The 27999-nt window shown below is 45.5% G+C and overlaps 2 protein-coding genes across 4 annotated transcripts in view; both read left to right on the forward strand.

Annotated features, from left to right (window-relative positions):
• Bdh2 (3-hydroxybutyrate dehydrogenase 2) lies at positions 1 to 27880 on the forward strand. Of its 3 annotated transcripts, none has more exons than XM_052730128.1 (10): positions 1 to 165; positions 4119 to 4204; positions 7359 to 7437; positions 8619 to 8715; positions 10806 to 10914; positions 17411 to 17471; positions 18487 to 18600; positions 23191 to 23249; positions 24097 to 24189; positions 24472 to 24599. In XM_052730128.1, exons 2-10 carry the CDS (start codon positions 4133 to 4135, stop codon positions 24484 to 24486), a joined length of 699 nt encoding a protein of 232 aa, XP_052586088.1. In that variant the 5' UTR covers positions 1 to 165; positions 4119 to 4132; the 3' UTR covers positions 24487 to 24599. The 3 variants fall into 3 exon arrangements, with proteins under 3 accessions (XP_052586088.1, XP_052586087.1, XP_052586086.1); XM_052730127.1 differs by lacking the exon at positions 24472 to 24599 and adding an exon at positions 27765 to 27880 and having other exon boundaries at positions 10 to 165; positions 4125 to 4204; XM_052730126.1 differs by lacking the exon at positions 24472 to 24599 and adding an exon at positions 27765 to 27880 and having other exon boundaries at positions 11 to 165.
• LOC128105175 (sodium/hydrogen exchanger 9B2) overlaps positions 27875 to 27999 on the forward strand; it is a 57506-nt gene continuing 57381 nt past the window's right edge. The window contains exon 1 of the mRNA XM_052730112.1: positions 27875 to 27984. The gene's annotated coding sequence lies outside the window, so the exon portion shown is untranslated. The remainder of the gene's footprint in view (positions 27985 to 27999) is intronic.

Genomic DNA, 27999 nt, shown 5'->3' on the forward strand with positions numbered 1-27999 from the left:
AGCTCTTTTAAAAACTCAAGAAACCGGAATCGGCAAAGGCCTCAGAAGGAACCTGAACTCCACCTCCCAGCATGCATTTAATCAGCATGTGACTTCTCCTGCACAAAGATCTGAAGTCTGTCTTCTGAAGAAATCTGGAGGACTGTGTGGACTCCCTGTTCTAAAGTAAGATTTTTTCTAATAGTTTATAACGAAACTTGGGGGAATGAGAGGTGTAACTTTTATTGCCCTGTTCTCCAGATAGCCTTTTAGAATGGGATAATTCCTTAAGGGAGTTGGAAATTCTCCTATATTTATTAGAGTTCAAAAATAGCCAAAGAAAGAGAACTTTTCCAGTATCTGTCCTAAGTAAACTTTGCCTCATGAAAATATTTGGAATTCCTGAAAGTACTGTGAGCGTCTCCTAGTAAAAAGAAACCCAGGGTTTTACTACAGTCTTTAGCGTAGGAGAGCAGCCATGGTTAGGAGTGGGCTCACTTTACAATTTCTGCACATTTCCACTCATTGTCCCTCCAAAACCCATGTTGCTTTGAGAGTGATGCTTACCTAACTTCAGGGCTTTGGCCCCTAAATCATCTAGAACAGTCAAGAGGCCATCTGGAGGGAGGTTTGGAAGTAAAGGGAAAGGAAGCTTTGTACCCTGGTCGCCGCGGGGAGCACAGAGATGCTAAAGGAAGCCTGTAGCATGTCACTGGTTCTCAGCCTGTGGGTAGCGACATCTATCGACAGGGGTCGCCTATCAGATATTTACATTATGGTTCATCAGAGTCGCAAATTTACAGTTATGAAGTAGCAAGGAGATAATTTTATGGTTGGGGGTCACCAGAACATGAGGAACTGTATTAACGGGTCACAGCATTAGGAAGGTTGAGATCCACAGCTTCAGAGGGTGAAGGCCCAGCATCACCATGAAGGCACAGGATAGTGAGTTTCTTATGCTGTACTCAGGACCAGGGGAAGGCAGGGACTGCTGGAGCCCTTTCAAAAGGCACACATTGACTTTCTCTCAACTTCTACCACATTCAAAGTGGATTTTTTTTTTCCTCTCTGCGTGTCAGTAAAAGCATTCTGCATGAGAATAGGGGGGGGCACAGTGAAAACCGCTTCTCTGTTGTCCTATCTGGGAATGAGTTGGAACACACAGCCTGCTGGGCTGTCGGTTGGTCCCAGAAGCTCCCTCTTATAATATGGCTGTGTCTGGCTGCATCTCCGAGAGGAAGGCTCTAATAGGTCCCAACAGGCATGGCTTTTATTAGGGGAAAAACTGTTGTGAGAGAAAATTTAAAGGAGCCAGGTGAGGATGGGAGAGACTTCAGAGAGTAGAGTAAGGGAGGAAGAAGGGGAAGTATAGCTGGGCCGAAGCGCCCTGAGTGCTGCACCATGGGGGTGACCTTCAGCAAGGGGGGGTGGGGTGCCTAAGGAAGCTGTTGTTGTACCCGGGTCCAGAAACCCCCAGAGACCACCAAGGAGCCGGTTTCCAATGCAAGCAAATAAGGGTCTCTTTATTGTCAGGTTCGACGCCCGGCAGCTGGAGGGAAATGTGGTGGCCGCTGCGGCATGCCCAGGGGTAGGAGTTTTTAAAGGGAAAACCACAAGCCGGGAATTACATGCCTTGGAGTCTTGAGATTGGGTAAAAGGGATATGGGGCAAGGTGATTTTTTGAAACTATTCGTCTAGACTTTCAGCATGAAACCATATTTGAAACTATTGGGTTAGACTTTGGGCAGGGAATAACAACTTGCTGACAGGTTTAGGCACATTCCTGAGATTCTTCCTGGAACTGAGTACAGCCCCCAGTCACTAGGTGGTCTGGTGGTGGCCCTTCCCTAAGATGGAGTCTGTAAAGTCAAGTCTAGGCCTTCATATTGCCTTCACACTGTGGAAAAGGTCTACACATCACCCATCCATCATGGTCTGCCCTAGTGTGGGAATGGAGAACAAAGGTGTCCCAGGGTCAATTACTGGAGGATGGAAGGTACATGGCAATGGGCACCTACGTCCTGCTGTGAGTGGGAAAACTATGCAGCATTCCCTTGAACCTGTGTTTGGAAGTCCTTGCATTGAGACAATAGCTCTGAAACACTGGTCAAAACAGTCTGTGACTTTAGTGGCATGGGTGACCAGGTCCTGTCTGTCATCTGGAAGCACTCCCCACCCTCCCTGTCTCCATCCCCACTGTTTTGCCTGCCACTTCTAGACAAATGCAGTCATTTCCTGCTCCTGCGGCCTCACAGTCACTGACCAGCTCTGTTCTGTCAGGGATAGACCCTAAAATATAAATCGGAGAGTCCCCGACGCTTTCCCTAATTGCCTCTGTGCCAGCTGTGGACAAGTGTAAATAGGAGATAAGCCAGGCACGTGGGGGTGGGGGCAGGGGACACCCCTACAGGAGGGCAAAAGCAGAATCAAAAACACCTAGCAACTTTACCTAGCCAAAGAGAACAGGTAAGGTCAAAAGAAAGGACGAAGTGGGGCCTGGAGAGATGGCCCAGTGGTTAAGAGCACTGGCTGCTCTTCCAAAGCACCTGGGTGCAATTCCCAGGAACCACATGGCAGCTCACAACTGTCTGTAGCCCCAGCTCCAGGGGATCTGACACCCTCGCACAGACATGCATGCAGGCAGGACACCAATGCACGCAGAATAGAAATAAATAAGCCATTTTAAAACATTAAAAAAATAAATAAAGGACAAAGTAGGAGCCCTCAAGGCTGGCCCCCAGGCACTTTTTGGAGGATGAATGAGCAGAGGGAATGACTCCACACCCACCCAACACGTTTTCCCTCCTGCTCCTTCCTGTGTGGTGGCAGCAGCAAACAAACTTTTCAAATCACTCTTCCCTTTTCTGTGGCCTGGCCACCATGCTCGGTCAATGCAAACAAAGTGGGCACTGCTGGGGGCTTCCTGCCTGCATTAGAAGAGAGAGAGGCCTCTGGTTCTAACTGGAGTGCACTGAGAGCTGGCCAGTGACTGCCTCCTAGGTCTGGTTAAAGCGCTGCAAAGTAGGTTTACAGAAGACAATGGAGCATTAAGTACAGAATGACCTCAAAACCCCAGCAGCCTGGTATCACCATGTGGTCACCATGTGAACTGGGAGGGTTTGGGTGTTTCCAAAAAACAAGTCAAGATCGTAGGTTGGGGCAGGTCAGGTTCCAGACAGAAACTAATTTTAAACAGTACAGCATAACAGCTCCTGCCTTCAAAATGGAATCAAATGGGTTTCTCGTGCTCTTCTGCAAAAAGAAGGTATGGGCTGTGGTTTGATTTTCCAGCCCTTCTGGTTGGTGAATCTTAAGGCCCACTATGAAATCTTTTCAGGGGACAAGGAGAAACCACAAGGGTCTGCCTCTGTGACTCAGCAAAAGTTTACAGACGAAGAAACAGGTGACTTAAGACAGTGAAGGCTTTTATTTTCAGAGCCCACCCTCTGTGAGGCAATTTCGGGTCATAAATGCAAGAGCAGAAAGTAGGGTGGAGTGTTTTCGTTTGTGCCTGAGATGGGCCTTTGCTAGCAGTGACCAAATAATGGTGAGACATGAGGAAAATAAGGTGGGGTGATGCATGGCTAAGCATCTCCTATGGCCAGTGGTCATCAGAGGGTCTGTGGGGGGCATGGGAGGGTAAGCGGGGGTGGGGAGACCTAGAAAGACAAATGACTTTAATCCTGGAATGCTGGTTGGGGAGGCTTCAGGAAACTGCTGGAGCTTTTCAAAATGGCGTGGCTGTGGTTAATGGTTTTCAGAAGAGAACCTGAAAAACAGTTCCAAATAGCAAGTGCAGGCAAGAACGACGCCGTAAAACACGGGCCAGGCAGTGGGGGCAGAGAGGGAACTCTCCTCTCTGGTCTCAGCGTTAGAGGATGAGAAGGAAGCGAAGCTGGACTCCAGCCCAGTGTCCCCCACCAGTCATCACTTGAGTGGGCTGTGCTGTGCCCTTTTGATCTGCTCGGGCATCTAGAGGAAGCGCTCCTGAGCACTCAGTGGTGGGATAGTTGTCCAGAGGCCCTTTCCCCACGTTCTTAAAAGAGCAAGTTGATGTGTTCCTTCCAGATGTTACCCACCACCTGCACAATTGACTGGCTACAACTTGAGGCGTTAAAGGCATGTGTTTTTGGATTAAGCCGCAGGTTCCACCATGGGCCGACTGGAAGGGAAAGTCATTGTCCTGACGGCTGCGGCTCAAGGGATCGGCCGGGCTTCTGCGTTAGTAAGTTCACACCCGCTGTGGTTGACCTTCACAGTCTGGAGATGGGCAGGCCGGTACCACGGTTATTTGTTCTCACTTACTATTTTCTATTCCTCTTCCCCTTGCCTTTCTTCTTCCCTTGCATGGGTTTTCTTCTTCTTTTTCTTTCTCTTTGCAGCTTGGAATTGAACCCAGGGCCTCAAACTTGCTAAGCATACACTCCTAACCACTGAGCTGTATTCGCAGCCTTTCACTTCTGTTTTTCACCCTTTATACGTCTGTCTTTTTCAATTTATTAGTGTGTGTGTGTGTGTGTGTGTGTGTATGTGGGGTGTGTGTGGTGTGTGTAATGAGTATGTGTATGGTGTGTGTGTGTGTGTGTGTGTGTGTGTGTGTGTGTGTGTGTGTGTGTATGTGGGGTGTGTGTGGTGTGTGTAATGAGTATGTGTATGGTGTGTGTGGTGTGTGTATGTGTGTGTGATGTGTATGGTGTGTGTGTGTGTGTGTGTGTGTGTGTGTGTGTGTGTGTGTGTGTGTAGCATGCTCCACAATGCAAATGTGAAGATCAGAAGATGTGGAGGGACCCCAAAACAGCTTGACCACACAGCAGCCATGACAGGCTTAGGGGCCTAGACACAGCTTCTGTGAAAGGCTTAGTGGCAGGCAACACCCAGATCCAGGAAAAGCCTTAAGCTGATACCACCCAGGGATGAGGAAATACCTGACATCCCAAATATTCCAACCATTAGATAAGGTGGCCAGATGTCCTTGAGTCTAGCACACACCTATTTTTGTTTTACAGATACCGGAAATCCCCTCACCCCATCCTTTGCTATGATAAAAACCCCACCCTGTCTGGGCTCAGGGCTCTCTGCTCTCACCACTGTGTAGGACAGACAGAGAGACCAAGCTCGGAACTTGAAATAAAGGCTCTTTGCTTTTACATTCGGGATTCGATCTCCATGGTGGTCTTTCTGGGATCCCCGTGATCTGGGCATAACAAAGACAGCTCTGGGTGGTTCTTTCCTTCCCCATTGACATGGATTCCAGGGACTGACTCAGGTCTCTAGGCTTGTGTGGTAAGGGCCGAAGGGCTCTAGCAGGCAAACTGGAGCTGGCAGGCCTTACTTACCCTTTTCCCCTTTCCCTGTAAACCATAGATTACTTCCTTAAAGGTAGCCATCAGAGTCTATTTCCTTATTTGGCCACTTCCTCCTCCTGAGGCTGACCACCAAGTCCAGCAATGAAAGGCCCCCTTTGGTTCACCTAATTAACATGCCCAATCAAAACATGCCACCACATCCGAGCCCATTCTAACACAGACCTCCCCTTTTCCACCTCTTAAAAATGACACCTGCCCTGGGTGGCAATGGCACACACCTTTAACCCCAGCACTCGGAAGTCAGAGCCAGGCAGATCTCTGAGTTCGAGGCCAGCTTGGTCTACAGAGCGAGATCCTGGACAGGCACCAAAACTACACAGAGAAACCCTGTCTCCAAAAACAAAAAACAACACAACAACAACAAAAAAGACACCTGCAAGGTCATTTGCTTCTGTTTTCGGCCTGAGTCATAAAGTTCACTTTAACTTTTCTTCCCTGCTTAACAAAGGATCTCTCTGTGAAAACAGGTGTTTGGGTGTGGTTTGTGCCTAATCCAGGTCTTAGAGGGCGCCCCCACTGTGCGGGAATTTCTACCAGTGCCCTTAGACAGCCCATGTATCTTAAGTTCAAAAGAAAAGTTCCTGACAGAGAAGGACGGAATTCCATGTGCTTACGCGGCAGCACATAACTTTGGGCTCTGAGAATCACACTTCTCCACCCCGTTTATCTGCACCGTAAGGATCTGGCTGGACTGCCGGCTCCAGAGGATGCAGTTCTCTGCAGCTATATAAGTTCGGGATGAAGACCCAGAGTTGTAAAACTCTCAACTCATTTTTGCGAGGTGCCTCAATTTCTGCCTCATTGCACCCCTGCCTGACTAATAATGCACTAGGAAGACCATGCGGAGTGTGATCTGGCATTTCTGAAATTGCTGCTGTAGCCGTTGGAGGGAAACTTGCCGTTTTTCTCTTATTTTTTATTCATTGCTCACAAATGGCACAGGGAGGCTACAGAGCTGGCTCAGCAGGTAAAGAAAGGCACTGTCCTCTAAGCCCTGAGACCTAAGTTTGACCCCTGGAAAGGAGAAAGGAAAGAGGAAATGACTCCACAAAGGGTCCCTCTTAACCTCCACATGCCCGCACCACATACAAACACATACGCAATAAATAAATGTAAAAAAATAAAGACGTAAAACACAGATAGGAGCACTCGGGAGGCAGAGCCAGGCGGATCTCTGTGAGTTCGAGGCCAGCCTGGACTACCAAGTGAGTTCCAGGAAAGGCGCAAAGCTACACAGAGAAACCCTGTCTCGAAAAACCAAAAAAAAAAAAAAAACACAGATAGGGTCTCATCATGGAATAGCAACATTATTTTAGAAACAGGTGTAGGGGGATTGATTGCTTGTTTGTTTGTTGGAACAGGGTCTCACTATGTAGTCCCGGTTGACCTAGAACTCTCTGTGTAGACCAGGTTAGCCTCAAACTCACAGAGAGCCACGTGCCTCTGCTTCTCAAGTGCTGGGATTAAAGACATATGCCAAGAGCCAGCTCTGAGCTAGAGTTTTTGGTTTTTTGAAATATTTATTTATTTATATTTATATTTTTTTTATGTATATGAATGCTTTGCCTATGTGTATATATGTATGCCAAGTGCACACCTGATACCTGTGGAGCCCAGGAGAAGGTATCAGATATCCCGGACCTAGAGGTACAGACAGTGGTGAGCTGCCTTATCGGTGCTGGGAACCAAACCCAGGTCCTCTGGAAGTGTAGCCATCTTTTAACTGCTGAGCCATCTCTCCAGTCTTGAGTTAGAATTTTTTTAATTCTATAAAATACTATATTGTTTGATAATAAAAAGACAAAGTCAAATGGAAAATACAATGTATGCCATGCCGCTCTAATGACTGATAAATTATGGTGGGGTAAGGGGGAATGAGACTAGAGAGATGGAAATTCCACATATTTTATAGGAAAAACAGCAAAAATATTATGAAAAGAAAAAATGATTTCCAGTTTTGAGAGCTATTTATTCAAGTAAGCAAAGGACTGACTTGTATTTTGTTCCTGGCAGGCTTTTGCAAAAGAAGGAGCCAAAGTTATAGCCACAGACATCAATGAGTCCAAACTCCAGGAACTGGAAAATTACCCAGGTGAGCAACTTGACTGTGGGTTCAGAATCAGCCCAGTGTTAGAAAACAAAGACGCTGAGCATTGAAACGAAGCTCTGGCTGCTGCGGATACCTGTCTCTTAGAGTATCCTTCATAGCACATCTGTATTCCATGTCTACAGAACGTCGTCTGTACAGGCAGAAGTGTGAGGGGGAGGTCTGAAGGGACATACTTAAGGTTTTCTATTGTACCACATGTTGAGGGATTTTGCTCCCAATTACAAAGTTCTGTGAGAATTAACAGCTGTCAGGTTAACTATTAATGATGGTTTCACTGCTGTCCATGACTCCTCTGGAGCAGCCTTGTCCCAAGTCACATGATATGATCCTCTTGAGTTCTTGCAGAAATGCTTGTAGCCCCCTTGAAAGCTAAAAGGCAGGTGGAAATTTATTGGTCTTTTGTTTGTTTGTTGCATTTTATCATTACTTTTATTTTACTGGAGGGAAATGGAGACATTTCATGAAAAAGTGGAACTCACTGTTTAACACATAGATATTATTATTATTATTTTACCATTTTTTAATTTTTATTTTATGTGTATGGTTGGTTTACCTGTACCAAGTGAGTGCAATACCCATGGAGGCCAGAAGAGGATGATGGAGCCTCCGGAACTGGAGTTACAGACAGTTATTAACCACCACAGGGGTGCCTAGAATCAAATCCAGATGGTCTGGAAAAGCAGACAGTGCTCGTAACTGCTGAGCTATCTGTGTAGACACTAACAGAGATCTTATTGAGGGGGTAGAAGATGACACTTTAAGATTTGTACATCTTTAGAAGAGTTTTTTTAAAGATCTACTTTATTATTACTTATTTATTTATATATGTGTGAGCATGTGTATATGTGAGTGCCCACAGAGGTCAGAAGGAGATGTCAGATCCCTCAGACCTGGAATCACCTGATGTGACAGTTGGTATGTGAGCCCCAGTCCTCTGATAGAGCAGTAAGTGTTTTTAGCCACTGAGCCATGTCTCCAGCCTAAGATTTCTGCATTTTAATGACACTCTTGAGATGGCTAAAACGCCAGTGATGGCTGTGAGTCCTCTGCAGCCTAAAAGGAAATGCTGCATTCTTCACACTTCACACTACAAAACAGCCAAATCTTCAAGGTTACGTACTTTATGCATTCTATTTAATACTATCTTTTACTTCATTCTTCAGGCATTCAAACTCGAGTCCTTGATGTCACAAAGAAAAAGCAGATTGATCAGTTTGCCTCGGAAGTTGAGAGAATTGATGTCCTCTTTAATGTTGCTGGGTAATTAAATTCTTGTTTGTTTTGTTTTTTTTGTTTGTTTGTTTGTTTTTTTGAGACAGGGTTTCTCTGTGTAGCTTTGGAGCCTGTCCTGGAACTCGCTTTGTAGACCAGGCTGGCCTCAAACTCACAGAGATCCGCCTGCCTCTGTCTCCCAAGTCCTGGGATTAAAGGCGTGCACCACCACCGCCTGGCAATTTTAAACTTTTTATTTCACTCTTTAAAAAGTTTTCTATGATTTTATTAAATGGCTATTGATAGTGTAAAAGAATGATTACTTGACAAAACATGGCGCATTCCTTGGGAAGTCAGGCTAGAAGTCACACATCTCTGTACATTCAGTGAGTGAGACAGTGATGTCATCTGATGTGAACTTGGGGCCCACAGGCAGTTAAAGCTGAGGCAGGGCGTGGGCACTGATCTACAGTGTGGAAATGAAGCAAAGCAGTTGTTTCGGACATTTCTCTTATAAATGGTCTGCTTGTCCTTCTACAAGGCGGCATCTAGAGACACAGCATCAGTTCAGTCTTCAGCACTGCAGAAGATGCAGGAGGCAGTGTGTGGGTCTTGCTACGGAAGCTAACCAAGCGCCTGGCCAGAAGCCCTACAGTACGTGGGAACCATTCCAAACTACATCTTATGTTTGACGATGTAGTCTCAGTTCAGGGGACCACGTCTGTAGGGATGCCATGTTCAGGAAGTTTCCTTGAGGAAGAGTGGCTTGCAAGGGGGCAAGGGTGATTTTAGGATTTTGTCTGCTCTTCCTCCTTTGTGTTCTGCGTCAGATGCAAACATCCACAGTAATACTTCGCTACACTGATCTATAGGGGTTTGTACACTATACTAGATGCAAACAGCCACAGGGTTACTTCTCTACGCTGATACATGGAGACAGTGATTTTCCTTGTAGTTTGGATTTCCCTATAGAATTTTAGCCCGTGCCACCTGAGGGCGCTGTCGCCCTGGAAACAGGAGCCAAATGGACCAGCTGTCCTTGTTCATTCTCTGTTTTTAAAGCACTGGCGTTTCCAAAGCCCTGGGTACTGAGATTCTTATGTTTAGCAGCTCCTGCTTTGTTCTTTCAAGAGGATGATTTCTTTTTTCTTTCTTTTCAATGTGTGTGTGTGTGTGTGTGTGTGTGTGTGTGTGTGTGTGTGTGTGTGTGTGTGTGTGTTTGTGTACACGTGCGTGCTCACTCTATGGCATGTATGTGGAGATCAGAAGACACCTTGCAAGAGTCAGTTCTCTTCTGCTGTGCAGGTTCTGGGAATTGAACTTAAGTCGTTAGGCTGTCCCCAGCCTATCTCTTTTTTTATAGACAGGGTCTCACCATGTAGCTTGGCCGACCTGGAACTCACTCTGTAGACCAGCTTGGCCTCATACTCACAAAATCTGCCTGCCTCTGCCTCCAGAGTGCTGAGATGAAAAGGTATGTGTCACCATGCCCAGTTCCAATTCTTTTTCTTTTATTACATGTATGTATTTTGTGAGTGTGTCTGCATATGTGGAAGTCAGACAACCAGCTGGGGTTGGTTGTTTACTTTTACTTTGTGGGTATCAGAGCTCGAGCTCAGGTCATCAGGTTTAATGACTGGCATCTTTACCCACTGGACCATCTCACCAGCCCCTGAAAAACAATGTTTTCATATAAAAATATTGGCATTTTCACTAACGTAATATGTTAAATTATACTATGTTTGAATTGTTTAAAGCCTTGAAAAGGAAAAGGGACAATGGTCTAACTTGCAAGTGACAATAAAAGTGATCATTCAATAGATCAGAAAAAGTTGAGGGTTTTGTTGTTTTTTGTTTGTTTGAAGACAGGGTTTCTCTGGTTAGCTCTGGCTGTCCTGGAACTTGTTCTGTAAACCAGGCTGGCCTCGAACTTAGAGATCCACTTGCCTCTGCCTCCTGAGTGCTGAGACTAAAGGCGTATGCCACCACCACTCGGTTTAGAAAAAGGTTTTAATTGCAGGAGTGTGTGTGTTGTTTTGTTCTTATAATCCTAGGGGTTGCACACAGGGCATGCTAGCAAGTGCTTTTTTGGTTAGTCCTTAACATGTTTTCCCCCCTCTGTTAAATTACTCTTTCAGTTTTGTCCACCATGGGACCATCCTGGATTGTGAGGAAAAAGACTGGGACTTTTCAATGAATCTCAACGTCCGCAGCATGTACCTGATGATCAAGGCATTCCTTCCCAAAGTAAGAGGACTGGCAGTATAAGCAGGGCATCATCTTTCATACTGGGTGCACAGAGGATATGTACGTGTATTTGAGTGTGACGTTGACTAATGTGCATGAACGTTTATATCAAGGCAGTTTATGGAGTTCTTTCTTGAAGAGAGTTCCCACTATGGGAACTCAATTGACCTGTAATATAAATTGGGGTGGTTATGAATACCATGCAGGCAAAGGAGCTATGGTAACAGTGAGGCCCTCTTAGACCTCACTGGCAAGTTGGGATTCTTGGAGAGAACAAAATGAAGGGAGGGAGTGTCTGGAGAGATGGCCTGGCTTCTTGCTGCAGGAGCAGAGCAGTCCTGTGAGGTGAGTGAGTTTTCGTCTGTCAGCTGACTACACAGAGGGTAAACGGGAGACAGGAGGGAAGGAGCCTGGGCTCCTGCAACTAGAAGTGATGAGAGTCAGTCTGTGAAGCCCAGTAGCTCACCCTTCCACGTCTGAGCACACACTGTCAAGGTACTTAGGCCCCAGGGCTTTTTTCCACCACAAAGAATTGTGTGTTTTTGTAATTATTTTATTTTAATATTTTATGTGTGGGGGTTGTTTTACCTGCGTGTGTATCTGTGTACTCCCAGAGGCAAGACGATGGCATCAGATCCTCTGGGATTGGAGTTACAGGTGACAAGAGCAGTCAGTGCTCCTAACCACTGAGCCATCTCTCCAGCCCCTTTCTTTTGTGTGAGATACAGCCTCACTATGGAGCCCTGGCTGGTGGATATAGACCAGGCTGGCCTCAAACTCACAGAGATCTGCTTGTCTCTGTCTCCCTTGTGCTGGGATCAAAGATGTGCGCCACCATGCCCAACCTACATTTTACTTTTCAAATAAATCATAATGTGCCTTTTAGAGTGAAGAGCTCTTCTGGGTGTTCCGGAAGGGTGTAAATGTAGGAGGGATGTAACCCTGACCTGGCATGGCTTTTAAACCAGTAGTAGCAGTGAATGGGGCTGACAGAGGACAGAGCCAGCCCAGCTGCAGTGAAGGTACACTTTTTTTCCCCCTAAGACACTGTCTCACTATGTAGCTCCGACTGTCCTGGAACTCGCTCTGTAGGCCAAGCTGGCCTTGAACTCACAGAGATCCATCTGCCTCTGCCTCCCAAGTGCTGGGATTAATGGCATTTGCCACTACGCCCAGCTTGAAGATGTGCTTTTGAGTACTTGATTAATGCTTTAAAAGGATCTTTGGTCAGCCCACATGATATTGGACTCATTAGTCCCTCAAAAGTTTGTTTCCAGACAGGAGAATGACTCAGAGGTTAAGAGCACTTGCTGCTTTTCCAGAGGACCTGAGTTCAGTTCCCTGAACAACTAACTGCCTGTAATAACTGCAGCCCACAGCATTCAGCACCCTCTTCTGGCCTCTGGAGCACCCACAAACATGTAGGTACACATACGCGCATACACACATATACATGTAGGTGCACATACACTTAAATAAAAACGAAGTAAACCTTTAAAATGAGTAAATACATAAAAGTAAAATTGTTGCCTTTTTAAAGTCTACAAATGTTGTTTGGGACCTAAATGTATTTGTTGAAGACCAATAGTTAGTATAGGATTCGGGGGAGGAAGTGAAGGAGAAAGCTAGGTCACAGAGGGCAGCACACATATCTGTCGCAGAATATTTGTTTAACTATGTAAAGATGTGCTGCATGTGTTTAACTATGTAAAGATGTGTTACATTTGTTTAATTATGTAAAGATGTGTTGCTGTTTTACCTTGCCTGCCTAAGGCACCTACCTGAGTAGTCTAATAAAAAGCTGAATGGCCAATAGTAAGGGAGGAGGTATAGACAGGACTTCTGGGCAGGGAGAGTAAGGAGGAGGAGGAATTTCAGCTCAAGAAAGAAAAAGATGCCAGGAAGATACCAGGGGCCAGACAGACAGACACGGAGGAAGCAGGAATGTAGGACACACAGAATGAAAGAAAGGTAAAAAGCCCTGAGGCAAAAATGTAGATGAATAGAAACAGGTTAAATTAAGTTAAAAGAGCTAGTGGGACAAGCCTAAACTAAAGTCGAGCATTCATAATTAATAACAAGTCTCCAAACTGGTTGGAATGGTTGGCGGCACAAAGAAAATGCCAACTATACATATCCACTTCTTTGTAACCACAGCCTGCTGCAGGTCTGAAGCAGAGGCTGAGAGAGGAGTGGGTGTGAGGTACAGCACAGGTAGACTTTGTAAGGAGATGTTAGCTTTTTAAGACACCCATGCCAGATCATAAGTTCATGATCTTAGTGATGATAAAATACATTTTTTTTTTTTTTAGAAAAATGTATCAGTGACTGGGGTGTGGAATCAGAAGGACTCAGCACCATTTGTATAAAGTGGCTTTTACACAGGTGTGAGCAGGGGCACACACATGTAATCTCAACACTTGGGGGCTTTAAGCCCAGGTGGGACTTCACAGCAAAGCCTAGTCTTAGTGGGAAAGACGACACTGACCATCTTGACTGTTGGTCTCGGACATTGGCACTCGAGTCCCTAAACACACTCTGAGTTGCTAGGCTGCATGTCCTAGGAGATGGCACTTACCCCCTCTCATTGTCTGTCTCTTCCATCTAAGAATGAGGATGACACATTTCACATCACTTCCAGCCCTCATTGTCCAGGGATTTTCTGAATCATTAACTATGACTCATAATTGCCAGGTTAAAAATTTCCAGGATGTAAAGCCCACATAGATCTGAAAGGTCATTTGGTCAAAACATAGGAATACTTGGAGAAGGTTTTCGTTCACAGATAAATACACAGCACACCGTTCCTGGGTTGCAAAGCCAGTTGAGAGGCAGAGACCAAGTTGAAAACAGTGTAAGAACAGTAATTGCAGAATGCCAGGTCCCCTAGAAGAGATCCATCGTGGCAAAAATTTGGGGATGTCTTTGATATTTGGATTTGCATTTTATTTACTTTCCCCCTTCCTGTGTCTTATTGGGGTTGGTCACATAGAAGGATTTAGCAAACACTGGTTAAATAAATCAAACCTTTCAGTCCAGGGAGAGGCCAAACACTGAACCTGCTGACTTAGAATGCCACGAAATGACAAGCTGGGCTGAGCTCTGGTGATGGGTACAGAAGGGCTGTGTCTGAGTTAGACTAACTAGGTTCAACTAGAGTGATCCTCCACTTGAGTTTCCTGGAGATGAGTTGTTCTAGACCCATCACTTCACACTCAGCCCCGCCAGAAAAGTGCTGTCACACACGGAGCCTGGAGGAACAGCTCACTGTGACAGCTGGCACAGAGCCGTCACTGGGAGACAGCCTGGAAACAGACAAGGAACACAGAGCCGTGGAAGGAATGGACGGAACTGAATGGGCGGTGTGAGTGGTAGGCATATGACTTGCATCTCTGGGGTGACTGAGGCCTGAGTTTTTGCCCTGGAAACTACTGGATTTCCGAAGACGGGAGAAAGCCTTTATCATAGCCAGTCTACATACTAAACTGAGCTGTGCATATTATCTAAGTATTAAAAGTAGGTTATGTCAGATAAGAAAAAATGATAAACCAGATAAGAAAAAAAAAAAAGATTTTAAAACTTGGATTTGTGTTTGTTGTTGTTTTGTTAGTTTTTTTTTTTAGCATCATATGTCATGACCATTGCTCACCCTATACGATTATTATCCCCCCTACCCCTTATTTTCTTTTTGAGATGGGGTCCTACTACACATCTTTGGCTGGCTTAGAACTGACCATGTAGACCAGGCTGGCCTTGAACTCACAGAGATCTACCTTCCTCTGCCTTCTGAGTGCTAGGATTAAAGGGGGCAGATCAGGAGGCATTATGCCTAGCTTTATGATCCCCTTTATCATGTACAAAGACGCACTGCACCCTGGCATGGTGGCACACACCTTTAGTCCTAGCACTAAAAGGCAGAGGACCTCTGTGAGTTCTAGGCCAACCTTGTCTACAAAGCAACAGCCAAGGTTATCCAGAGAAACCATGTCTCAAAAAAAAAAAGAGAGACACATTTAAGTAAAATGTTGCTTCCCTGCTGTGTCCCTTGACATGGTTGGTTATCTCAGCCTCACCTGTGTGCTGTTAGCCCCTGCAGCCCAATGCCTTGATATTTGTCCTATACTCTTTGATCTTGGGTATAATGAGCCCCAAGAATTAATATGGAGAGTAAGAAAAATACCACAAGGAAGTGGATCGTCTTGGCCACCCCGGCTCTGGATCCATCAGTCATAAAACTCCTTTCCTACATTTCTTCTAAACCCTGGTAAAGAAACTCCCCCAGCAGGAGAGATTTTTCTAAGTCCTTTACACTGCCTGTCGAGATCAGTTTCCAGAAAGAACCATGTTTAATTGATCTTCATTATGTCACAGACATGCCAGACATCCTGTTCTCCAGCTTGTGCTCTGTCCCCAGCAGCTGTCTGAACTCTCCGCCGCTCTCCCCATTCCATTGCCTTTGCTCTCTTTTCCGTGCCCTCCACCTGACAAGTGACCTCACTGAGAAACTGGTACCCAATGCCAGAAGTTCTCTCAACTCCTTGTTTCTTCTCCCGAAACAGGTGAGAAAAGGGTGCCCACATTTTTGTCTGTTATCTGGAAACATGTATCTGAGTAATGGTCAATAACATCTAAATTAAAATTCATAGTAGCATTGTTCCTTGTACATGACTTCAGATCTGGGACAGAGCCCTGCCATCCGCATTTGAAAGTTGTACCAAGTGAATCACTGGAGTGTCCCTTCTAGGTACTGTTCTAAGACCCTTGTGATGATGCCACATTTTATTGAGGATGGCTGTCCTACCGTGTTGGTGCTCCCTCTCAGTGTGCTGCTCATCCTCCCTCTCGGTGTGGTGACACTCCAGGGTGCTGAGCAAGCAAGCACTCTCCACCTGTGTCCTGGATCTTCCTGCAGCTCTGCTTTTCCCACGCTCTCCCAAACCACTGCTTCTGCTTCTCCTGATCTGCGCCTGGCACCAGAGTAATCTCTGTAATCCCCAAATTGAAGGTTCCACTTCTCGTCCACCTTACATCCTTCATCGGCCCTGCAGTGCCTTCAGGGTCAAACCCAGTTCTTCACGGCAGCCTAGGCTCCACTCTGCAGCCTTACTGCCCCCAAGCCTCCATTCCAGCCACACCCATCCCCTCCTCCCAGGTCCCTGTGGAGACCTTATACTTGTAGTACCTCCTTGAAGCACCTCGGTTTTTGTTTTCTAGTTCTATGACGGACACTACAGTTTTAGCCGTTTCCTTCTCGGTAGCTCCGTGGAATGGCCCCCATCCCCAGAGGGGCCCTTCCTATCCCATCCTCTCCTCAGCTCTCTCTCTGCAGGTCTCCACTTTGACTGTCTTCTAGTTGTCTGCTGCTGTAGGCAGGGACTATGTCCTTTGTCTTTCAATTTCCTGGGTGTCACACAGTACCTGAGTTTAGAAGCTCTTCGATGCATTCATGTTAAATAAAATAGGTCTGCCCACATCAGGAACACACTGATGCTTGTTCATGTCCTTTTAGCTCAGGGTGCTGTTGTGGAATATTATTTTAAGATGTGTTACATTTGTTTATGCTGTGGAACATTTGCTTTAATGATGCAAAGATGTGTTGCATTCTTCTGATGTTGCATTTGTTTAACTCTGAAGCTGTGCTACTGTGCCTGTCTAAAACATCTAATAAAAAGCTGAACAGCCAATAGCAAGGCAGGAGAAAGGATAGGTGGGGCTAGCAGGCAGAGAGAATAAATGGAAGGAGAAAAAGAAGGATCAGGAAGCAAGAAAGGAGAAAGAGCAAGAGAACAAGGAGAGGAGGATGCCAGGGGGCAGCCACCCAGCCACACAGCCAGCCACTGAGTAAGAGTGAAATTAAGATACACAGAAGTAAGAAAGGGAAAAACATCCCAGAGGCAAAAGTAGATGGGATAATTTAAGACAAGCTGGCAAGAAACAAGCCAAGCTAAGGCTGGTCATTTATAATTAAAAATAAGCCTCCCTGTGTGATTTATTTGGGAGCTGGGTGGTGGGTCCCCCAAAAGAGCAAAAACAACCAACAACATTTTGGCATTCCAACGTGGGCCCATAAAAAGAAAAACAACAGGGTTCATTTTTGGTCTTGATGATAATGTCTTTGTACCCATAGGAGGTGGTAGCATGCCCTTAGAACACCAGTGGGTGTTTAGACATGCCACTAGCTCCCTCCAATGCATGGGCAAAGATTGTGGGTTCACATGTAAGACTGTTTCATAGAGCTTAAAGTTAATAGCTAATAAGATAATTAAATTGAGCCTAGCCTGGTAGTACACTCCTGTCCTCCCAGCACTTGTGAGGCTGAAGTATGAGGATCTTGAATTCAAGGCCAGTCTAGGATATAGTGCAAGAGCCTGTCTCCAAAAAGAAGATGAAAAAGAAACAAAGGAAAGGGTCTAGTTGGCTAGGAGTCAGTGCAAATGTGTCAGTGAACTATGGCTTCAACCTGCAGAGGAGAGACGTTTTTGCTTTGTCTTGGCAGATGCTTGCTCAGAAATGTGGCAACATTATCAACATGTCTTCTGTGGCCTCGAGCATCAAAGGTACTAGTGTCTTCCTTGGGGTCGGGAGTTGAGTTCACACACACACACACACACACACACTTTCATGAGCTGTGGATTTTAGAACTAAGCATAGACAAATTCATAAAACCTAGGAAAATTCAGAACAGCTTTTTTAAAAAAATAATCTTAAGTAGCTTATGTCATCAGGCTACTCATCAAATTAAATAAAAAATTACTGTCTTTGCTTTTCCTTGTATTCCTTCTACGTGCATGGAAGTGAAAATTGAGTTAGGAGAAGAAAAGATGTATCACTGAAGTAATCTAAAATGATATATTGAATGCAAGCTGAGCTGGATGCCCCTTGAATTCCCCCCAAAAAACCAAAAAACAAAAGAATTCACATTACACAAGGGGACACATTCTGTTTTGTGCTTCTCAAAGATAGTGTCTCAGGAAGCCCCTGGCCTCAAATTCACTAGGTAACCAAAGCTGGCTTGAACTCCTCCTGCGCTTCCTATCTCCCGCTTCTGAAGTGCTGCTAGGTTATCAGTGGGCACTCCCAGACTCAGCCTCACATTCCATATTCTGCGGTGTAGCAGAGGTTCTCACAAAGTGTACCACATGTGAGAGGTCCTTGTGCTTGTGAGTTTGAGGTTGCAGCAGACAGGGGCCTTGGGCCCTGAAAGGGAAGTCAAGGAGAAGGGCTAGGACTAAATGGAAAGAATGTCACAGCCTGGCATTGACAGATTTGGGAGTTTAAAATGAAATCACTGTGGAGATGGCATTCTTTCCCTCTGAAATATATGTGAGCAGGATGTAAGGGAGATGGGCTTTTGTTTCTGCACTTAGGAAGATCTAGAGAGGAATGAGGCTTTCCTGCAGCTGTACTGTCAGTGAACAACAGGTAGGGAAAGCTGATTTCATTTTTTTATTATAAATAAATAAATAATAGATAAAAGGAGAGCTGATGGGAAGAATATGAAAATGGTTGAGTGGGGAAAACTCACTGTGTTCCTTTCTAAAGGAAACTATGTCTCTAATTTTTCACACCCAGGAGTGGAAAACAGATGTGTGTACAGTGCCACCAAAGCGGCTGTGATAGGCCTCACAAAGTCTGTGGCTGCAGACTTCATCCAGCAGGGCATCAGATGCAACTGTGTGTGCCCAGGTGAGTCGGGTCAGGAGGGCTGTGAACTTGGCCTTTCTTACGTTCCCTTTGGCACCATAAGCAACGTTTTCATCAGCTTGTTTATCAAGTGTTCAATTTCTCATCATTGAGAGACATTTAAACTAAAGGTTTGGCCTAGTTAGGAGGACAGTACAGCTTTGGATGGACAGAGGTTCCAAGTCACTTGGAAGAAGCCTCGATGTAAAGGATTTAAAACCCAGCATGTGTGGGACAGTTGAGACTCCAGTGGCTGAGACACAAAACTTGCCAGAACCTATTGTTTTAAAAGCAGACAGACCATGGCGACCTCATTAGTGGAGGGTCAAACAGTAGTGGGACAGCAGAGTGCTGTCAGTGGGACAGCAGAGAGGAAGTCAGGGGAGCCTCGTGGAACACAGGAATCTGCCAGAGTCCCAAATGACACCCCTAAATCAAAAGGATGCTGTGGCCTGTTTTGTAAGTACAGCTTACTGGAGACACTCCCACCTGCATGGTTTATGCATTCTTGCTACAAAGGCAGAGTTGAGAGGTTGCAACAGATCACATGGCTCTCAAAGCAAAAATATTTGCTACCATTGTGAAAATAGTGTGACCGCCCTCCTATGAAGATGCAAAAAAACGGCTTTGCTTTTCATTTGTTTGTTCTGTTTTCTAGCTGCCTGGAAATCACTGTGTGAACCAGGCTGGTCTGTATCTCATAGGTATCAGCCTGCTTCTGCCTCCTCACTACTGGGGCTGGAGGTGTACATCACTAGGCCCAGCAAAACCCCTTTTCTTAGTAACTGTGGGTGAGACACAGTTTCTGGGTAACTGTGGGTACACTACACTTCTTTCTGGTTCCACCAACCCAAAATGAATACAGGGTACCTAACAGTGCCAGCTGAAACCAAGACATCTCAGGCCACCATTCATAGAGTTGGCTTCTGAGAGCTCGAAATAAACAGGTTTCCCAGGCTCACAGCTGTTGGGGGTGGGGCAGTTTTGATGCACCATGCAACGATGTACCATGCACTAACATACCATTCACCAACACACCATGCACTGATGCCCTGATGCATCATGCACTAAAAAGCACTAAATAACACAAGATCTGTCAAAGCAGAAATTGCTGCTTCGTATGACCTTGGCGAGTCAGAGCCAAGGAATGCTGCAGCGATCACACCATGCAACAGATCTCACAAAAGAGATGTATGTGGTGTGGGGACAAGAGAGGGAGAGACAGAACAAGAGAGTGGCCTGTGATGGCGGGGACCTTTTAAAGGGTACAAGTGTGAATTTGGTTGTAGCTAACGTTTTCCTGCCTGGCCCACAGTCAGGGCAAATCTCTCTCACCCGCCAGTCCCACAGCCCCTCAGACCCGACCAAGTAAACACAGAGACTTATATTGGTTACAAACTGTATGGCCGTGGCAGGCTTCTTGCTAACTGTTCTTACAGCTTAAATTAATCCATTTCTATTAATCTATACCTTGCCACGTGGCTTGTGGCTTACCGGTACTTTACATCTTCCTTATCCTGATGGCGGCTGGTAGTGTCTCTCCCACCCAGCTTCCTGTTCTCTCCATTCTCCTCTCTGTTAGTCCCGCCTATACTTCCTGCCTGGCCACTGCCAATCAGTGATTTATTCATTGACCAATCAGCAACACATTTGACATACAGACCATCCCACAGCATTTGGTGACTGGCGATGATTCGGCTGCTGGTGCCAAGTTGCTGAAGGCAGGCTGGGAGAGCACCTGAAGTTTAACACAGATGGGCAAGAAGAGGAGGTTATCCAAAAATCAAATGCAGCAATGGTCTTTTCGATAGAACTGCCCCCCTCCCATCACTGCCATAAGAGAAGTCTTAAAACCAAGGAATTCAAACTCTGACAAGAAGCGTTGTATGTCCAGCACTAAAGTTTTCAATAGTCCGATAGTCCACAGCCAGAGCTGCGGTGCTCCACCTGATGGGCATGCCGGAATTGAGGGGAGGTATTGGTAGGAGATCTGTGTGTCATTTGGGAAGTCCCAGAGAAGATTCTATTCGACTCTCAGGTTGGGAACCACAGATGTACACAGGAGAAACTATTAAATATCCTTCATGGCTGAGCTGCAGAGATTTAGATGGTCTGTGTCACTTGGGGGGTGGGGGGGGGAGAAAATGCAGCCACCAGTAACAGAAATAGGACACTCTCGCCATTCATACTGGACTACACCTGATCTTGGTGGCACTGGTCATCAGGAAAAAATGACAAAGATCTCAAAATAGGATTGTTTCCACAGCTAGAATTTTCATAGGACTTGGAAAATCTGTTATTAAACTTCTGGAACCAGGAACTAGCTGTGATTCATGGAGGTCACCCCAGAAGCAAAGGAGGAGCAAACGTGCCTGGGATAGTGCTGATGGTTGTGAGTCACCCCATTCCAGCCACAGGTGTATACATGGCACAGCAGACACCAGTGAAGTGGATTAATCCGAGGACGCGGGCTTGTACTAGTTTTCATATTTATCAGTGACGGTCACATGTAAACTATGACCCCCACCCAGCACGTACAGCTATACGATTTTGAGGACTGTTAGGGATAGCTTAAGGTGAACATGGGTCGGTAAAAGTTTGATCTTTTTTTTTTTGGTTTTTTGAGACAGGGTTTCTCTGTGTAGCTTTGCGCCTTTCCTGGGACTCACTTGGTAGTCCAGGCTGGCCTCGAACTCACAGAGATCCACCTGGCTCTGCCTCCCGAGTGCTGGGATTAAAGGCGTGCGCCACCACCGCCCGGCAAAAGTTTGATCTTTTAAGTAGGCTGTTGACAAGCAAAATGAGGAAGACTCTGTAAATTGGTTAAGTGGGGTGTCTCTTCTGCCGTAACGTGGATATTCAAACTGTTGCGGATGGGTGAGTGACCCGGCTGAGGTGAAAGTGCTGCCCGTGTGCTGCAGGACCTGACTGAGAACCTAAGGGGATGGTTCTGCACAGGAGTCATGGTCTGAGGTTCTCCACCTCTCCAGAAAAATGGCAAATGATACCAAAATTAAGAAACACTTTCAGCCGGGCGGTGGTGGCGCACACCTTTAATCCCAGCACTCGGGAGGCAGAGCCAGGTGGATCTCTGTGAGTTCGAGGTCAGCCTGGTCTACAGAGTGAGATCCAGGACAGGCACCAAAACTACATAGAGAAACCCTGTCTCAAAAAAAAAAAAAAAAAAAAAAAAAAAAGAAACACTTTCAGAACAGAGTCAAATCTATGTATGGCTGCTGTGGGATGCCTTTGAATATGTGTTGCTCTGACTGGTTGATAAATAAAGCTGCACTGCACAAGGCAGCTTAGAGGCAGGTGGGAAATCCAAGCAGAGATATGGAGAGAAGAATGGAGAGGAGAGGGAGCCGCCAGCTGCCACCAAAGGAGCAGCAAGATGCCAGCAGACCGGTAATGCCACAGCCACGTGGCAATGTACAGATTAATAGGAATGGGTTAAGTTATAAGAGTTAGCTGGCATGAAGCCTGACAAAGGCCATACAATTGGTAATTAGCATTAAGCCTCTGAATGATTATTTTATAAGCAGATGAGGGACTGCGGGATCCGGGGGGACCAGAGAAACCTTCCTGCTACATGTGGCCTTCTCAATGGCTTGGTCTAGAGGTAAAGCTGAGAGGATGCCTTAAAATTTGTATACCCCGAGAAAGAGCAATTGATTCCCCAGAGTACTGATGCTCTGAAAACAAAACAAAAAGCCATCAGTGTTCCACAGAGTTTACAGATTACATGAGTTAGGGGAAAAGTCCAGGCTTGGGTACTAAGTGGATTTTATTTATTTATTTATTTATTTTTATTATGTATGCAGTGTCTTGGCTGCATGTATGCCTGCACACCAGAACTCATTGCAGAGGGTTGTGAGCTACCACGTGGTTGCTAGGAATAGAACTTAGGACCTCTGGAAAAGCAGCCACTGCTCTTAACCTCTGAGCTGTCTCTCCAGCCCCAACTAAGTGGATTTTAAATAGCTAATCCGAGGAGTTATTTGGGCTGGAGAGATGCCTCAGTGGTTAAATAGCTAATCCTTCTTGTTTTTTCGTTCTTAGAAAAACAAATTATGTTTTATTAGAACTTTGAGCAATAGTTAAAAAATGCATATTTGAAACAAATGAAAGCATAAAGATGGGCTAAGTCTATAGCAGCCATGAAGTTGAGCCCAGGATCCCCGTGGTGAACATCCCAGCAGAAAAGAATGGTTTGAAACTACTTAGGTAAACTGGTGAAACTCATATTTGCTTCTCAAGACTCCTCTGGGGACCGGCTGAGATAACATGTAAAAAAAATACTTACAGATCTAAAGTCAAGTAAACCCAGCGTGACTGTGTGTTACTGAGAATGCCTGTTAACTCCGCTACAGTCCCAGCCTAGTGTCCCGGAGAATCACTGTGTGTGTTTAAAAAGCATTTGGATGTCATTACAAAAGTTATAACCCTTCAAGGTCAGGCAGGTAGAGTTCACAGTGTCGTTTAAGGGGAAGGACAAAGATTTCACTGCTTGCTTATCACACAGAAAAGGAGTTCAAGGTTTAATTCCCCTTTCACTGGAAGTAACCATGGTGACTGTCTCCTTTGATTTAGGAACGGTTGACACCCCATCTCTGCAAGAAAGAATACAAGCCAGAGACAATCCCAAAGAGGTATGCATATCTAGCAGTCTGAATGTTTTCAAACCTTTTGACTTGTTTTTTTTTTTTTTAATGAAATGCCCTATTCCTTATCTAGAGTAGACAGATTCATAGAGACAGAAAGTACAGCGGTGGCTGCCATGCCTGACGGGGGAGGGGGAGACATTACTGCTTAGCAGATGGAAATGTTTATTTTTGCAAGATGAAGAGCAAGATGGAGCCTGGTGCTCACGGCACCAGGTGTGTGTGTGCTTATTACCCCGGAGCTGTGTGCTGAAAATGCCTGAGATGGTCAAGCTGATGTTCTATGTCTGTTAATTCGTGGTTGTTGTTTTGTGATAAAGAGTCTTCTTATGCATCCCAGATGGGCCGTCACTTGTGCTGTCCTTCCTCAACTCCCCATGCTGGTCTTACAATCATGCCCCAGCACTGACCTCAATGGCCTGTTCCTAGTGGCTTTCTTTTGGTATTTGTTTGCTTGTTGTTTGGGGTTTTTTGTTTTTGTTTTTTTATTTTTGTTTTTTGTTTTTTTTTTTGAGACAGGGTTCCTCTATGTAGCCCTGGTTGTCCTGGAACTCACTCTGTAGACCCGGCTGGTCTCAAACCCAGAGATCCACCTGCCCCTGCCTGCCAAGAGCTGGGACCATGCACCACCATGCCCAGCCCTAGTGGCTTTCTGACCTATCACAGTATCCGTAGATTTCAGTGTATCCTGACTAGTGGTGACAGAGGTGGATACACTGAAATCTACAGCAGCCTCAGCGGATGGCCCTAGTCCCTCCGTGGATTCCTTGACGATGTTACAGGGGCACATGCATGCCAGCCCACATCTCTTATCTGGAACTGTCTCCTGCCACAGGCACTTCAAGGTTTCCTAAACAGACAGAAGACGGGGAGGTTTGCCTCTGCGGAAGAAGTGGCCCTACTCTGCGTGTACTTGGCCTCGGATGAAGTAAGCGCTGCTCTTCCCATTTGTTTTTCCGCCACACTGGGCTACGGTTTGCTCATTCTCGTCACATTGTTGCAAGTCTATGGGGTATATTGCTAAAGGGCTTCATGTACACGGTGGTAGTAAGTTCTGATTCCATTCACTCGAAGAAAAGGCACTCTTTTCTGTGACAGTGGCCCTTCCTCATCAGCTTGACATGACTCGGCGTCATCTCATACATGAAAAAATACAGGAAAAGATTTACAGTGCATCACTTTCTGAGGCATTTGCTTTTTAAAATTACAGTTGTGGACACGCTGACTAAATATAAAAACCTCCTGGGCCAGCAAGATGACTCATGGGTAAAGACCTTGCTGCCAAGCCTGATGACCTAAATTTGATTCCTGCCACCCACACGGTGAATGGAGAGAACAGACTCCCAACAGCCATTTTCTGACCTTCACTGGTGTGCCCTGCATTCGTGCACACGTACACACACATAATAAATAAAATAATTTTAAAAAGCCCTCTTGATGTGAGGGCTGAAGGGGGATATGGGTAGATTTACCTTTTAAATTGGAAGCTCTGCTCCAGCCTCACTCTCCCCGACTCCAAACCACACCCCCTCTCAGAAAGCCCACCAAGCGGCGGCTCCTCCCCCAGAGCTGCTCCAGACTGCATCTACGGGGTATTTAAGCTCCGGTCCAGAGACCTGCCATGTGATTTCTTCTTCCCCCAAGATCACCCGGGAATGCTTTGCTCATTAAACCTAGACTTTTAATTCTGCTTGATTTGGTTTACTGCATCGGCGGAGAAACCTAATACTGGGGATCCAAAACTACTTATTATTACCAGCTTTCATTGTGTTTGGGATAGAGTTGGTACGTGCTGTTTTAGTTCACTAGTGGCCTGATTGGGAGGGTTCTATGATTTTCCCTGTTGTTTGTCATTGTGTGTAGAAATGCCTAATTCGGTCTCTTCGACTTTACACATGTTTAATAACTAATTTCTTCCCTGGTGACTAGTATGTATGACTGATAAAGCAAAAGCGGTTACAAGGTACAGAGCATAAAAACATCCTCTTCTATTTTTTTAAATTAATTTATTTATTATGTATACAGCATTCTGTCTGCATGTATGCCTGCAGGCCAGAAGAGGGCACCAGATCTCATTACAGATGGTTGTGAGCCACCATATGGTTGCTGGGAATCAAACTCAGGACCTCAGGAAGGGCAGCCAGTGCTCTTAACCCCTGAGCCATCTCTCCAGCCCCAATCTTCTTCTATTCTGAACCCGAAATAGACAGAATAGCAATTGGGAACGATGAATTTTTACAGGAGTTCCTAACAGGAGTATGTTCCAGGGGTTAATTACAGGAGCAGGGCTGACTTAGAAACAGCTGTATCACTGAAAAGCCCTCCTTAGTGTGGGTGATCACCCCGGAGCACTGGTGACGGCAGATGCCTGATCAGATCTCCCTCTCCTCCAGCAGTGTCGGCTTCCATACAGTGAGGGGTGGGGGCAGAGCCTTTGAGAAGCCTGCATGCTTTCACTTCTGGAGGTGTGTGAAGATTGTTTCCCTCCAGGGTCTCCTGAGCCTGCACCCCCTCCTAGAGGGACTGTTTCAATTCTTTTTTTTTTTCCCCAGGGGGATTACTTACCTATAAGTTCCTCTTCATAGTAACTTGGTGCCATCCAGATAATTGGTGATTTTGACAGACACAAAGTTTGAAATGGTTTAGTAAACACTCCTCAAGACTGTTGGCAACGGTTCCTAGGAGCTGGGGAATTGCTAGATAAATTATTATTGAGTAATTATCAGTTTTCATGTATTTAACTAAAAAAAAATTGTACTTTCTTGTAAGATGAATGGCTAAACGGTCTTATTAGTAAAAACCCCGGAGCCAGATATTGGGGTGAAAACCGAGAGATCCGAGGAATAGAATGAGCCAAAGCCAACCTCACCTCACCAGCCCTCAGCCTCCAGAGAGACCTGCTTCCTGTTTACCCGGGCCTGTATGCCTTTCTGTCCCTGCCATCTCACTTCCACTCTCTGCCCAGCTACATCACTTCCTCTTTCTGCCCAGCTCTGTCACTTCCTGTCTGTCTGAATGGACCTCCAGACCTCTATGGTTAACTGGTGTTGGAATTTAAAGGTGTGTGCCACCACGCCTGGCTCTGTTCCCAGTGTGGCCTTGAACTCACAGAGATCCGGATGAATCTCTGTCTCCCAGTGATAGGATTAAAGGCGTGCGCTACCACTGCCTGACCTCTATGTTTACTATAGTGGCTGGCTCTTTCCTCTGATCCTCAGATAAATTTATTAGGGTGCACAATATGTTGGGGGGACACAGTATCACCACACTATCCCCTGCCTCTTTCAGTGACTTCAGCTTTAGATTCATGTCCAGCTAAAGACAAACACGAGAGTTTATTACCCATTTTCAGTGAATAGATTTTTTTTTAATTCTTTGACAATTTCATACACCTCTATAATGTACTTTAACCACATTTATCCCGTTACTCTGTTTCCCCCATCGCTCCTTTGAGCCCTCTCTTCTCAACGAGTCTCCTCCCACTTTTATTTCCTGTCTTTCTAGGGCATGGGTGTGGGGTTGCTGACATGTACATGGACTACCAGTGGCCACGGCACTGAGGAGGAATGACTCCTTTCCCTCAGCAGCCATTAACTGCCAAGAGTTCTTTTGCTAAGAGAGGGACTTTATGAGCCCCTCAGTCACCAGTGATGGAATGTTAATGTTTACAGTCTGAGCAGGTAGCCACAACTGCTATGAACCCATGAGTTCAAGGGTCTGGCCATGTCCATGTCCAGAAGGCAAGCTGAAATATTTTTAAACATCTACCACAACTTCAACTTTAGTTCTCTGGGAAATAGAAATGTTTACAAACATAAGACAATGATTATTTTTAAACCCTTTAGTGTTATATGGAATTGGGCATCTGAATTTAGCGTGGAATATTATTTGACACGTTAATGGACTGCAATAATTATTGCCTATATAAATCTTAAAAACATATTTAGAGCGAGATCCAGGACAGGCACCAAAACTTCACTTGAGAAACCCTGTCTTGAAAATCCAAAAAAAAAAAAAAAATTAGTATGCTTTCATGAATTGATCAGTTAATAAGCACTTTCCCCATTGTTAGCATGACCACTTAATGACAGACACACATTAAAAAAAAACTTACTGGTGATCTGAAAGTTAGCTGTCTTTGAATGTTCTGAGTTTCAAAATGAAAGTGTTAAGAGCATGTACTATTTCAGCATGTACTTTTTATCACCCCCTGTTAACTTTGTGATTCTGAAGCCAAGCACCTAACAGACCATGTGAAGAATGTGACATGCTCATTTGCCAAAGCCATGTGCTCCAGGTCATGGGATGCTCAGCTGTTCTCAATTATCCAAACTTTCATCCCTCCTATCCCCAACCCCTCACCCCTGCCCTTGAATTCTGTTACGGTTTCTGTTATCATCAACATCAAAGGTTTTGTTATCCTACTCATAAGAAATGTTCAAAATACACCCTGGGTGCAGCGTGGTTGACTGTTGCGTCTTCTGTACCTGTCTGTCATTGCAGTCTGCCTACGTAACGGGCAACCCTGTCGTCATCGATGGAGGCTGGAGCCTGTGACTGCAGGAACTCCTTGCTGAGAAGGCAGGCCCTTCCTATGCACAGAGAAAAGAAACTGATTCAATGATCAGCTCTCCTATGGATGACACTCATGAAAACAGCCCCTTTGAATGATTGTTCCAGAGTGGGAATCTTTAAATAGACTCTTGTCTCTTCTGAAACTATGGTAAATAAATCAAAT

Source organism: Peromyscus californicus, unplaced genomic scaffold, assembly GCF_007827085.1.
Source record: "Peromyscus californicus insignis strain IS unplaced genomic scaffold, ASM782708v3 Scaffold_9__1_contigs__length_137607984, whole genome shotgun sequence".
In the NCBI taxonomy this organism is placed as follows: Eukaryota; Metazoa; Chordata; class Mammalia; order Rodentia; family Cricetidae; genus Peromyscus; species Peromyscus californicus.

Bases quoted from the DNA above. Each gene is read 5' to 3' on its own strand.
- Bdh2 (XM_052730127.1), top strand. From the start codon at position 4,133: ATGGGCCGACTGGAAGGGAAAGTCATTGTCCTGACGGCTGCGGCTCAA. The intron at 10,915-17,410 runs GTAAGAGGACTG...TTGTCTTGGCAG, and splicing joins TCAAGGCATTCCTTCCCAAA to ATGCTTGCTCAGAAATGTGG. The intron at 18,601-23,190 runs GTGAGTCGGGTC...CCTTTGATTTAG, and splicing joins ATGCAACTGTGTGTGCCCAG to GAACGGTTGACACCCCATCT.